The sequence below is a fragment of the Capricornis sumatraensis genome, chromosome 4 (assembly GCF_032405125.1).
Source record: "Capricornis sumatraensis isolate serow.1 chromosome 4, serow.2, whole genome shotgun sequence".
In the NCBI taxonomy this organism is placed as follows: domain Eukaryota; kingdom Metazoa; phylum Chordata; class Mammalia; order Artiodactyla; family Bovidae; genus Capricornis; species Capricornis sumatraensis.
In genome coordinates this window covers 151,734,431-151,748,338 of record NC_091072.1, presented here as the reverse complement: position 1 = coordinate 151,748,338, position 13,908 = coordinate 151,734,431, and the positions used below count along the sequence as shown (strand labels likewise).

Here is a 13,908-nt window from a genome sequence, read left to right as displayed (position 1 = left end):
ACGGCAGGGTCCCCGTGCCCAGCAACACTCGGACAGGCAGGAGGAAACACGAGGGTTGCGCTGACCTCATAGCTCACGTGTCCTTTGCTTCCCCGTCTGCCTGAGAAACTCATGGCGTCTCGGGCCCAGTTGTCCACCAGCTTGTGCAGGTCATCCGTGAACGTGCCCTTCCTGCTGGACGTCACGGCAGGAGGTGGAGCTGGGGCGGCCTGGCTGCTCACAGCTCCCCCGACGGCGTTGGTACTGCTGGTCCCTGAGGTCAGAAGAAGCAACAAGGCACGCCCGTTAGAAGGGACTTGGGTGGTGACTTCAGGGAGAGGAGAGACCTCCCACGATGATGAGCGGCAAGCCCAGGACGGGGGGATGAGCCAGGGAACCATGCAGAAGGGAGGTTTCAGGGTCTCAGGAGCCAAACGCGGCGCGTAGCAGGGCCAGGGAGGGACGAGGGCCTGGGCCTCGCTTCACCCGTCCCCACGGTGTCGGGAGTGCGGACACTTGCTGCTGGGCCTCTGCCCAGCGCCCGCTGAGGGGAGCTGTGTGCTGAAGCCACCAAGCCTGGCTGCTCTGAATGCTGCAGGACAGGGCAAGAGACGAGGGCCCCCCGAGCACGGGCAGGGTCCCTGTGGGAGCTGAAGCACTGCGAGCACAGGCCTGAGTAGAGCTGGGCTCCCAAGCTGCAGGGGGGACGGGGTCTGGGATGTGCTTAGCCGCTCTTCCAGAGGGAGACGAGAGAACGCGTGCTCTGTTCAGAAAGCTGCTTCACCTGGGCCCACAAACATGAACACAAACATCAACTTGGGAGAGTGAAGGCTCAACCTCTCCCAACTCCCTGTGAGGGAAGCACGAGGACGCAAAGGTTCTCTGTGCTGCGCCCGAGCCTCTCGGCTCCAGGAAGACGCGGCTTCCCCGAGGGGTCACCCCGGCTGCCCTGCGCTGGCTTCTCCCTGCCCTGCCCCTCCCCGAAGAGCAGGCACTCTCTGTGCACCCAGGGAGGCGGGGGTGCGGGGGAGCAGAGGCTCTGGGGCTGTGATGAAGGGTCTCTATGGTTTGATGAGGAAGAAAGGAGTCTGTGTCCTGCCTGATTTCGGCTCTGCTGGAGGGCACACTGGCGATTATTCGAGAGGCAGGTTTGAGGGAAGAGGGAAAGAAGAGTCAGGGTCTTGTGTATTCCCCGCACCCCCACTTTCTTACCAGATCTCACATGTGCTGCAGAATAACTGTAAGCGGCCATTGTAAGGCGCGAGCCAAGAGGACTTCAGATCCCCAGTCAAGGCCAGGGCTGAATGTCTAAACGCGGACACTGCCGCCGTCACGGTCCAGCAGTGCCAGAAGCGACTCACCTCCCACCCCCCAGGCCCCACGACGGGGTGGCTCACCCGCCTGGGCTGGGCACCCAAGCCCGAGTGCGTGAGGTGAGGCTGCCCAGTGCAGAGGTCCCGTGCTTCTCAGCACCCAGGCAACACGGGGGCGGGGGCCAAGTTCCCTACAGAGCAGAACCCAGGAGGAAAAGTGGGACGCACAGGACACAGGCTTCCAGGACGGCAGCAGGGAGACAGCACAGGCGGGGCCGGGGTGGGGATGGTGTCGCAGCGCATGCACGAGGACCATCTCGCCCCCCGCCCCCCGCGTGCGTGACCATGGCGGAGTGAGCTTGGTGGCGAGTGAGATGATGAGGACGACACAAAGGGTCACAAGTGAGCAGAGCTGTCAGCAGCCCACGGAGGGGAGCGCTGCTGCCACAGGCCGGGCTCAGCTGGGTGCCGAGGCCCCACGACACAGCGCGGGGTGGACACCGGGGGGGCACTAGCCACACAAGCGACCTTTTCATCCTAGCTGCTGAAAACCGCCTTCCCACAGGAGGATGACACACACTCCCCTTTGCAAGCAGAAACTAACTCTAGGAAAAGCTGGCTTGGCTACTAAACCCAGGAGAATGGGGGTGCACGTGGTCCGTGGCAGCAGGAAAGCGGTGACGAAACCGGCAGAGCAGGCGTTTCTGAGACACGGCCAGCCTTCAGAGGACATTCACTGTCCCTTAATCCCTTCTCAATTCTGCTCAAAAATTCTAAAAGCGGAGCATGCTTTCCCACCAAAAATGTTCTCCTGCCCTAGTCTGCCCCCCACCCCCTGCCCCCTTCCAGTAACGAGAGCCCACTATGAGCCACGCTTACTGCCCGCCTCCCAAGCACCGTTTTCTGGAAGAGCCCCTTGGCGGCGGCTGCTATCGTCCGCACCGTCTACACAGCTGGCTGACTCCTTGGGGCGCGAGGCAGCCCCACTCGCCCTACACACAGCCACAGGCGACCCCGCCCACAGCGGCCACAAAGCCGGGTGAGGGCTGTCACCAAGAGCATGGACTGTGAGGGGACTTGGAATCTGGAAGGAGAACCAGTGGCAACCACTGAGTGTGTTGAAGACGACACCAGAAAAGGGTGCAGGGCTGGGGTCCGGGAGTCGAGAGGCTGCGGGGCGCAAAGAGCTCAGGGCGACAGGCTTCACAGTCAGGGACCAGAAGTAACAGAAAGAAAGGATAATTACTACAGAGCTGGTTGCAAGGGCAGACTTTTTTCACCATCTTCCCTGAAGCACAAAGAGAGAGCAGTGTGTTAAAGATAAAGAAACAGAAGTATAAAATAAATAAGACTCCCCATACAGCACACCAGGGCCCAGCAGGAGAGAGGGAGGGGAGGGGACAGGGCCTGGGCTGTGCAGGGGCCCCTCCCGGCCCACGGCCCCACCCCACGCTGTCTGGAGGAGCGAGCCCCGCACCAGGCTTCTGGGGCTCTGGCCTCGCTGCTGGAACCTTGAGTACCCAGGCAGTCTTTCCAGGCCCTGGCCCCTTCCTGCTTCTCCTGCTGGGCTGTTAACACGCACTGCATTAAATGCATTTGCAATTCTACCACAGGAGGCTGACATGGTACCATTGTTACAGTTCTCATTTAAACTGGCTAACACACTATTTCCAAACCCTAGACATACATACTAACCCCGTGCCCCCTAGAAAAATCTTTTAAAAGTATGTGGAGAACAAGCAACTTTTGAACAAAAATAAAGCATGAAGCCAAGCCGTGCTTCCAAACCATTATCTATTTTGAGCATAGAGTGAAGCACCCCAGACTAGTTAAGACCCCAACACCCAAGAGCCCGATATCTCTGTCCTTATTTGCTCTTTCCCTTTTTTCTTTTTGGCCACACCACACTGCTTGAGGGCCTTTAGTTCCCCGACACGGACTGAACCAGGGCTCGGCAGTCCTAAACCACTGGGTTTATTTGCTTTAAATCTGCATCTTGTGATCTGCTCACAAAGGCTTACATAATGGACACTGACATGCCTTCAACGGAGGCAGGGCCTCTCATTCATCTGAACAACCCTGTAACATCACCTACCTTTCAGAGTGCGATGGGAATGTTCTGAGCTAACAGAAGAGGTGCCTGTCACATGATACCTCCCTCACAAAAATGCCCTGGTCTTCCTCCTTCCCTCTGAGACACTACAGGCCACATAACACGGGACTGACACCTCCAAACACTGGTCCCCTGCTGTTACTGTCTCCTCAGTCATCTAACTGGACACAGGACTTACAGCGCTGACTTAAGTGCCGAGGAGCTAACAACACTGTTGGTCCAGCCTAGCCTTGCCAGGCCCTGCCAGCTCAGTTGGTAAAGAATCTGCCTGCAATGCAGGAGACCCCAGTTTGATTCCTGGGTCCAGAAGATCCCCTGGAGAAGGAATAGGCTACCCAATCCAAGATTCTTGGGCTTCCCTTGTGGCTCAGCTGGTAAAGAATCCGTCTGTAATGCTGGAGACTTGGGTTCCATCCCCGGGTTGGGAAGATCCCCTGGAGAAGGGGAAAGCTACCCACTCCAGTATTCTGGCTGGAGAATTCCATGGACTGTGTATAGTCCATGGGGTCACAAACAGTTGGACACGACTGAGTGACTTTCCCTCACCCACTCAGCCTTGCCAGGAAAGCCATTGCCCTACCAAGCGGGGCAGGCTTTCCACCTCCCTCTGGGCTACACAGCCCTGGACGAGTGCTGCCTGAGGCCCAAGGACCTCTGAACCACACTCGAGAGACGACGAGAGTCCGAGCACATGCACTAAAAAGTATGTCAACAGCCACATCAGAAGCTTGAGGCCTTAACAGAGAAGATCGTTTACGCTCTAACAAAGGTTTTCTACTTAAACCGCAGTTTTGTTTTTAAAATTCTCATTTCAACATACGTTTATCAACTACCGGAATGTGCCAGGCTCATCAGACAGGAATGATGTGTGCCTCCCTGGGCTCCTGTCCTGTGCCCATGATCTCACCGGGTCTGTGCAGGACTGCCCACACTCCACACGCAGGGAGGTGGGCTGGAGAGGCAGGTGCCTTGTTTTGGGGAAGAAAGCTGAGAAGTCCCAGTGATTTTGTTAAAAAGCCCATCTTGGCTTGCAGGTGCTGGCCCTTGGTCTTAATGAGCATAATTTATAAGACGAACTACACTGAAACCCTCTTTGAAATCAGAGGGCAGTGGTGGTGAAAACATCCAGTGAAGAGATTCCACCATCTTTACAACTGACAGATGGTTACGCTTAACTGAGGTTACAAAAAAAAAACAAAAACAACCTTTCAATCTACTCTGAAAAATAATACAAAAACAGGGTTTCCGTTTTCCCTGCACCGGTGGTCAGGAAGCTTGCTGTGACTCCTAATGCCAGAGCAAGCGGGAGCACTATGCGTGGCTGGGCGCACGGACATCACTATGCTGAGTGACCCAGCAGGCCCTCGCCCTGGACACCATGCTGCCCTCTGGCACAGGCTGAGGAGGAGGCAGTTCTACCAGAAAACTCATTTTGAAGTTCACAGAAACCTATCATCAGATCTCCATCTTTTATCGTCATTAACAGAGGCCCAAACTTCTGAGGGCGATACTAGTTCAGCCAAGCCACTGCGGAGATGAGGCACAGACACACATGAAGATGGACTGCGTGAGACAACAGGTCCAGCGGCAGACACAAGGACAAGGAAGGAGTAAAGGTGTTACACACAAAGAGCCAAGCAGGGCGTACTCAGAAATCGCGTCCTCCTGCCGCCAGCTTTGAACGTCACCTGCTCGGACGCACAGTTAAACTTGGCACAGCCTGTGAGAGGGGAAGAACGGGGAGAACAGGGAGAGAAGAGACAGAACACGGCTACGAGACGTTAGAACCCGAGCTGAGAGCCGGATGTGCTAGGACGGCACACAGAAGGACGAGCTCGCAGGACAGGCCTGCACGCCAGAGGCGGGGTCAGGTCTGTCCCCCACCAGCCCAGACTGCGCCACCCACCAGCATGCTCAGAGACAGGCTGATCCCTAACCTTCGCAAAGCTGCGGCAAAGGCACCTCCGTTTGCCATCTAGATCCCCTTCATTCTTTTCCACCCAGATGCCCAACAGCTTTTAAGTTTTGTCTAATGTTACTAAAAGGTCTTTCCTCTACAGGAATGTTCTGAGTGATCATTTTATTAAACCTCTGTTTATTAAACGACCTATACTTGGGAAGTAGATTAAAGGTAGCAACTTGAATTTTAGGGCTATTCACTTTAGTATGTCTCTTTCACACTTAGAAATTATTAAAGTCTACACTGGCTGAACAAATGCATTAACTTTCAGAAAGGGCTAAAACGCCTAAGAATCTGGTTTCAGGAAACCCCAGTGCAGTATTAAATCATAAGTTCCAAATCCCAAAGGAGTCCTGCATTGCACTAAGGCGTCACAGGGCCACTTTCTGCTGTAATCCCTTGAAGAAAACCTACTTCCACCAGAAGGGAGCAGTGATCCCACCCAAGCGAGTTGCTACCCACCCCCCTGACAGCCCAAAGAACCGTGTGGGCAGCAGGTTCCAGGTCAGCTGCTCCCCCAAGCCACCTGCCAGCCCCAGGCTTCTGTCCTACGTGTGGCTGTGTCTCCATTTCAAGGCTCTCAGAGGATGGTGGCTGCTCGTGGCTCTCACCTTGACCTGGAGCAGAAAGGCTTGGTACTGAAATGGCACCATCACTGGTAAAGGCCGAGTATACGTTGTCACTGGAAGGAGATGGTTTCACGGGCTGTAACAGCTGGTTGGGCCCTGTCTCCGGGATGCTGCCAGGAGCGGGGAGGGTCTGCTGAGGGTGCAAGACTGAAGCTGCACTCTGACCAGACAGGGTACCTGTTAGAAGATACACTGGGGTGAGGGAGGTACACAGCTTTCCCCCTGCACTGGACAAGTACTGTCTACTGTTTGTCCCACTGAGGGAGTGATAATGGGTCAAAAGCTACAGACCAAAGGGCAAAGGCCTCTGGACGGGATGAGGAGTAAGAGATGAAGGAGAGGCAACAGGGCTGCAGGGCCCCATCCCTGAAGCCGCTGAGGTGCAGATAACCTGGGGGACTCAGGAGTCCCAGCTGGGTAAGAAGACAGCGCGTGCAGGAGACGTGGGAACTCCACTGTGCGACTTCAGCCCTGCCTCTTACCCTCTTTAGCAGAGACTGGTCCAGAGACAGTCTCTCCTTAGTCCTTCTGGTACATGTGTCAAATAAAGTACAAAGAGGTGTCAAAAAATGATACAGGGATTATAGAGTAATGCATATTTAGAGTTATTTTTGATAGACGGCTTTCACTCATTAGCCAGGTGTCCTGAAGTAGACACCTGGCTATTCCTTAGTGTAACTAGTGGAACAGAAGTGCACTCCAAAAGAAGGCTGAAATTGGGATCAGAATCTGCATTAGCTGCTGTGACTTATGACCTCACATCTCATAATGAATTGGCTCTAACATCCCAGAGAAAAGGTGTGGGCCCCTGAAAACTTGCAGAGAATGGGAAGCTGTTAAGCCTGCAAGTGCTGTCCAATACAGTTAACATGAGAACTGAGGAGCAAATGCCAAGTGTACTGGAGTCTAAGTATGTAAGTGTGTTCCAGCTGCTTTTACTTACAACTAGTTACCTAACACTACCATAACTTCACCAAAGGGTAAAAACTCTACATAATAAAGAAAAAAATAGGCAAACCACAAAAATAAAGAGATTATGATTTAACTATTTTTTGACTATAAATACTAGCACGTTCTTTATTCCCACACAACTAAATAAAACAAAACTTTAATCAAGGACATTATCACATGACATACCCAAACACCTGAATGAAATTTACATACGTGCCAATTGTGATTATGACCACTCCACTCATTAAAAAGAGAGAACTGACCTGGGCTTTACTAAATAGAGAACAGTGTGTTTTCTTCCAGCTGCCTAGGAGTTTGGTGACATGAGTTCCATGAGTCAAGAACAACTACAAATGAAGGAAACCACCAGCCAGCAATATGGGCAACACAGGAAAAGGGCACAGTGCCACCCTGTCTTCCAGGCTCAGAAAGAGGCTCCATAAACATGGGGAGTGGAAGGAAGGAAGTCAGACTATGGGAAAGTCAAACTCCTTCACAATTAATTCAACGGAAGTAGCCAGTGTTCAACAGATTACAGACACAGACGGAGACAGAAACACAAGGCAGGATGGCCACGGCTGACCTGGTCCAGGGCTTTTATTCCCCAAAGAGCTGCTGCGACTGGACTTGCTCCCTTTGCTTTTGGTGGGTCGCCTCCTTCTCCCCGCAAGGGGGGCTGCTGGGGGAATGATGACAGCAGGAGGAACCTTGCCCAGTTTGGTGTATAAAGACTCAATTTCGTGCTTCTGGCGACTCTGCAGGTCCTGAATCTCTTTAAGATGTCTACAAAAGATAACCAAACAGTTAAAAAATACAATAACCACCTCTGTTCCAACAAAAATTAACATGATACCACCTTCACGCACAGGTTCACCTGCTAATGACTCTGTCCCTCAAATGCACTTAATCTAGTTTCTACTAGCTTGAGATTCTAGTTTGTCAGCTCTTCTTGCTGGCCTCTACACCCAAGCCAATTCCAAAAAGCTCCTAAGTGAAGTGAAGTCACTCAGTCATGTCCGACTCTTTGTGACCCCATGGACTGTAGCCCACCAGGCTCCTCCATCCATGGAATTTTCTAGGCAGGAATACTGAAGTGGGTTGCCATTTCCTTCTCTAGAAAAAGCTCCTGCTGCTGCTGCTAAGTTGCTTCAGTTGTGTCCGACTCTGTGCAACCCCATAGATGGAAGCCCACCAGATTCCCCCATCCCTGGGATTCTCCAGCCAAGAACACTGGAGTGGGTTGCCATTTCCGTCTCCAGTGCATGAAAGTGAAAAGTGAAAGTGAAGCCACTCAGTCATGTCCAACTCTTCGAGACCCCCATGGAGTGCAGCCTACCAGGCTCCTCCGTCCATGGAATTTTCCAGGCAAGAGTACTGGGGTGAGGTGCCATTGCCTTCTCCAAAAAAAGCTCCTAGCCAACCACAAATGACTGATGATGTTCCAGAAGGATTTCCTGACTTTGAGGCTCTATACAGGATACTGAACTGGCAACTCAAATCCAGTTTGTCAACTGTGACCAAGAAAACCTGCTAAAGTACTCTTTACCCCAGTGCCATTACCAGATTCATCCAGTAGGCTAAAAAATGGCTAAGATTAGGTTAATAACGCTGAAGTGCTAGTGTTAGAAACCACATGCAGCAGCCATGCACAGGTGCTGAGGCAGCTCTGTGGCTAGGGATGCCCTGAGTCCTTCCGAGAACTGCATCCAGAGGCCCCGCTCCTGCATCGGGAACGGGGTCCTCACACAGCTCTGCCACCACCCTCACGGGAGAAACACACTTACTTTTCCCGTAGTCGACGAAGCTCTAACTTTAAGTCCTCATCTTCAATGTCTGACTCATTGTCGCTGCTCATGTAGGAGGAGTTGAAGGAATTGCTGAGGCTCTGACTGAGGCTCTGGGCAGGAAGGCTCTTGGAGCTCAGCTGCGGAGGGGAGTGTGGGCTCCCTGAGCCAGCATCTGCGTCCCGGCTGAGGAAGGCAGCCTCCAGGTCGGAAGACGGCCCATTCAGATGCGAAGGCTCAGACAGTTCGGGTTTCTCTTTCTTTGGCGTCACGGTGGGAGGAACGTCGTGTTCTGAGTCCATGAAAGGAGAGACCACTGGCTCCTCTCCCTTCACCTCAGCCATCTTGTCTTCGGTTCTGGACACAGAGAAGCGACCCACTCTGCTCGCTGTGGTGGTCACCTGAAAACGGCCGACCTTGCTAGGCTGCCCAGCTTCTGAGGCAGGCGGCTGGCGGGCGCTGTCCGGCATATCTGCAGAGGTGCCCCGGACGGCCAGCCCGTTGGGCTCTGCCTTCACCATGGTGCTCTCGGGGCTACTGCTTGACAGCACTGAGGACTCTGACGTGCTGGATTCGAAGTGGACAGACTTGGCATCCTCCGATTTACTTTTACCCTCCTTCTGGGGATCGTCCATTGCAACTGAAACCTGACACAAACAGACCAAAGTGAGACTAAAAAGCTCCTGAACACTCCATTTTCACAACGGATGATAAAAAAAGTGCATCACTTTACGTCCTAGTCTGAGTAGGCTGATTATCTGTTTACACAGGCCCTCCACCTCGGACTGTGAAAACAGAAGGAACTGTACCGCAGAGCATGACATGTCTGCACTGAGATATGCAATCAGATGAGATTTTGAGCGGCTGGCTAAGCCAAGCAAATTCGCTACTTCCATTATCTCCTGTTGGGCACAGGACTCAGATCATATCTTGTTAAAATATAAACAACAACAGGTCACAGAATATTGACGATTGCTTGTAAACAAGAGAAACTACAAAGATTAAATCCAATAAATGTTAAATGACAGCTAAGCTTCAAGAAATAGGACAACTAGCTAGTGCTAAAGGAAGGATCCAGATTCCTGTGCTAGTTCAACAATGTACTAGAAATAAAGTCAGGGAAGCCACAAACTCGGAGAACTTTACAAATGAGAAGAACATGACCCAATACCCCCCAGCTTCAAGTGCTATCCTGAGAATAATTAGAAAGTAGCTAAGAAAACAGAAAAAGATTTTTAAAGCCTGCACTGTTCCCTATCACTAACCCAGAAAATATTCACTTGTTTCCCAACTGGGAAAATATAACTACATGGTGTCATTTGATGCTGACTCAGTATTTTCACTATGGAAATCAAACTTAAGAAAGTTATCCTAAACATGAAAACTGTTTTTATACAAAGATGTTTATTGTTACTTATTAAAAAATTAGAAACCGCCTAATGACTGACAATAGGAGAATGGCTAGATAACCCTACTCCTAGATGGGAAAAGCTACAGCGAGCCGTCAGAAAGCAGCAGGGTCAACGTCAGGTCCACACATGCACAGAGCCGAAGGAAAAGAGGAGGATGGGCAGGGAGGACAACTGTCTACCGTCCCTCTACCACTCTGAGTAGTCTTCATCTTCCATGTATTATTTTAAGAGAGGAAAATGATAAACAGCTCTAAAGTGCTCCTAAAAAAGACATATCATTGATGGCAATTAGGTCCCCAAAGACAGATGTAAGTTTCTTATATACACTCCCACTCCGGAATCGGAAATCCCTTTTTTATCATACATACACCACCACTGCCCATATCGGAGATCCTTTCTTTGTCACACACACACTACCCCTTAAAAGCGAGAGTCTCACCTGAAATCGCCCCATCTTCAGAACACCAGCTGTGGAAGTGGGTGCAAGGACAGGAGCTTCTGTGACTTGAGAGACTGAAACAGCTACACGAAGGAGGAAGAGAAGGAATGTCAGCATCTTTTTAGCAGCTTCCTTTCCCTAGCCAGAAGCACAGTAAACAAGCTGCGCACTCCAAGAAGAAACTCCTTAGAGGAGAGGAACAATTCCTTATGTCTGTCCCCCCTCGCTGCGCCCAACAATGGGAAACGGTTACTGCTCGCCTTCCTCTCGGACACCTTCTGTGTAAAGATTACATCGCTGTGAAACCCTCTGTCTCCCCTGTACACCATACACAGGACAGCACACCACATGGAGGAATAAAAGCTGGGAGCAGTGGCTTCCTGGTTTAGCTCACAAGGGAAGAGATACTGAGGCTGACGGGCAGGAACACTACAGCTCTGTCCTGTAACACAAAGATGTAAATAAATGAAGCAAACCATGAGATTCTGCTGAGGACACTAAAGACCCATTTTAAATAGGAACTAGCTACAGCAGACTTTTATAGCAGCAACTGCTCTAATATGTATATTCTTATATTAAAAATCTGTGTAGTAAATTAAGAATGGGAGTACTGAATCACTGCCATTTAAAACTTTGACAGACATAAACTGATCTCCAAAAAGGCTATATATATACACCAAGTCACCAGTGAATTTACCAAGGATAGGGGAAAAATATGATGACTTGTAGTTTTATTCTACTGTTCTGTTTCATGAAGGAAGTTAAATATTTTCACATCTATGTTTGTTTTTTTCCTCCCATTATCTTTTTTAAAATTTTGGTCTATGCCAAATTTACAGAAATTCTTTATACTGGCAAAACAAAGTCCTTTTTGTGATAGGCATATACAACACACACATTTCCCAGGTTTTCATTTATCTTTATCTTTGGACTTAACAGTACTTTTCCCCCATGCAGAAACTGAAAATCTATTAATGCTTCTGGGTTGGGTATTAAACGTAATAATAACATCTTTCTCTGTATCAGGGAGTAACAAACTATGATCTGTGAACCAAATCTAGCCCACAGATTGTTTTTATAAATAAGTTTTATTGGAACATAGCTCATTCATTTATTATCTATTACTTCTTTGGAGCTACAATAGGTTAGCTATTTGAGTAGTTGTGACAGACTGTATGGCCAGCAACACCTGAAGTATTTCCTCTCTGGCCTCTTACAGAACAAGTTTGTCAACTCTGCTCTAAATAGTTGGAAAAAAAAAAAAGATCCCTTTTGTTTTCTTACAGTCCTGCTTTATGGCAGCATCTTCCATCTCTGTTCCACTTTGAATTTATTTTGGCCTAGGCTAGTGATACATCTTTACTTTTTTCCAGATGGCTGTCTAGTTGTCCAAACCACTTACTGAACTACCCCATCTGTTTCACTGATTTGAAAGGCCACCTTTTTCATATTTTACATTCTATTTTAGTTTGTCCATTTCTAGACTTTCTAATCTATTCCACTGATTTTCAAGTCACTTCTTTTAAAATAAGAGCCAATTCATAGTGTGACTGTCTTGAAAATAATTTAATTTAGAAAGGTCTTAAGTGAAACTTAGCACTTTTAAGGAAGACAGAAAGTAGTAAGAGCATTCAGGCATTCTTACTAATAGTTATACAGGGAATTACACTTATGGCAGGTGATGTTGAGGAGGATGGTTATCTGGGAAAAGGCAACAACAAAAAGTGTTAAATTTCCCATGTTTGGTGGGACTGATGGTGAAGAGAGATTTACAACAAAACTTTACAACAACAATAGCTGATATGAACTTTCAACTAACATCATGATAAAAGTTCTAATAAAACATTTAAGCTGTTGGTATGGATAATTTTTACAGAATTAAATTTTTTTGGAAATATTCCTTTTAAAAACAGATTATTTTATGGACATGCCAATTCTAGACAATTCAGAAATAGACAAAAATAATGTTTAAAACTGAGAATCTGAACTCTTACATGTGCATTTTCACCATCCATGCTGTTCAAGCTTCTATATTTCTATACATCTCAAAAGCCAAGAGACTGTGAATAAATTAACTTTTATAAGTATGCTTGAATTTCCTTGTTATGTTTTAGCAAGGATCTGGCCTAGCTAAAAAGAAAGAGTCTTACGCTAAGAAACTATCATTATCCCCTAGGAAGCCACCACTCAAAAAGAAGTAAAAACCTCCTGACCCTCCTGACGCTACTGCTCTAGATGTTAGTATCAGTTCTTGCCAAGCAGGAAATACGTAATAATGTCCTCTGACAGTCTCAAACTCTCAAGAGTTTACACCTGCAAACTCTCAAGAACGTGTACCTCCCACCATCAACTACAGGAAGGCCGGGCGTGGGAACAGAGAGGAAGAAGGGTGCTCTCACCGTCCTTCGGAAGTTGGGCTCCTGTCTCCACAACCGCGGTTGGAGCCACCACAGACACGGGCTGCAAGACACACACAGACATCACCACGGCTTTAGCGTCAGAGGCTCAGTAAGAGGGTCTTTTCCCTGCTGCCTTTCCACTGGCCAGAAAGACAGGATGTGTGAAGAAACGCTTCTGTCTAAGGCAATTTTTCTTTAATAACCTAAAAACTAGTCTGATATAAAGAAAGACGGATGTTTGAGAGATTTTTAAAAGAAATTTTGAGTCTTAACCTTTCCAAATCGCTTTCTTAATTTTTCTCATGGAACGCTTAAATGTGGATATTCACAGAAAGGTAATTTGAATTAGAACATTATTTTGTCACAAGCCTAAAAGACTTAAGGCTTCAAACTTAAAAGTGTGGCCTCCTCCCGGGCATAAACACAAAATCCACAGGGCTGGTCTGTGGGAGAGCTCTAACTACAGGGAAGATAAGAAAATCAAAACCAATGTCTTGCTTGGTTACACTGCTAGGTCAGTGGTACTCCTTCATTAACCATCTCATTTCTGTTGACTGGAACAAAAGCAAAGACTCTGCTTCGGTGCTAAAGGTATTCAAAGTGGTCAAGGCCACAGCTTACATCCCAGGAACAAAACACATGAGGGCTATGGGAAGATTTTATCAAGGTCGTCAGAACTCACACCAACGGCAGACGTCAGCACACCAGTCTCGGGACTGAGGGTTCTTCTCAGCTGAGCGTCCAGGTCTCCCAGGGGCTGCGGGGGCTGAAGGACACAGCATGGTGAGCACAGCCTCAGGCACGGCCAGAGCCAATGCACACAGGACCATTGCTTCCTGCTCAGACCACATGGCATGACCTTCTCTGCTCACTCAGTACTAAACCAAATAATCTACACTCACCTTAGCTTCCCTGCTTGAATGACTCAC

General features: G+C 49.1%; 1 protein-coding gene across 1 annotated transcript in view; it reads right to left on the bottom strand.

Annotated features, from left to right (window-relative positions):
• Positions 1 to 13,908, bottom strand: part of WNK1 (WNK lysine deficient protein kinase 1) — a 126,647-nt gene that overhangs the window by 3,011 nt on the left and 109,728 nt on the right. The window contains 7 exon segments of the mRNA XM_068971973.1: positions 66 to 253; positions 5,977 to 6,186; positions 7,529 to 7,728; positions 8,730 to 9,376; positions 10,581 to 10,654; positions 12,980 to 13,040; positions 13,662 to 13,745. Coding sequence (XP_068828074.1) covers positions 66 to 253; positions 5,977 to 6,186; positions 7,529 to 7,728; positions 8,730 to 9,376; positions 10,581 to 10,654; positions 12,980 to 13,040; positions 13,662 to 13,745 — 1,464 coding nt within the window.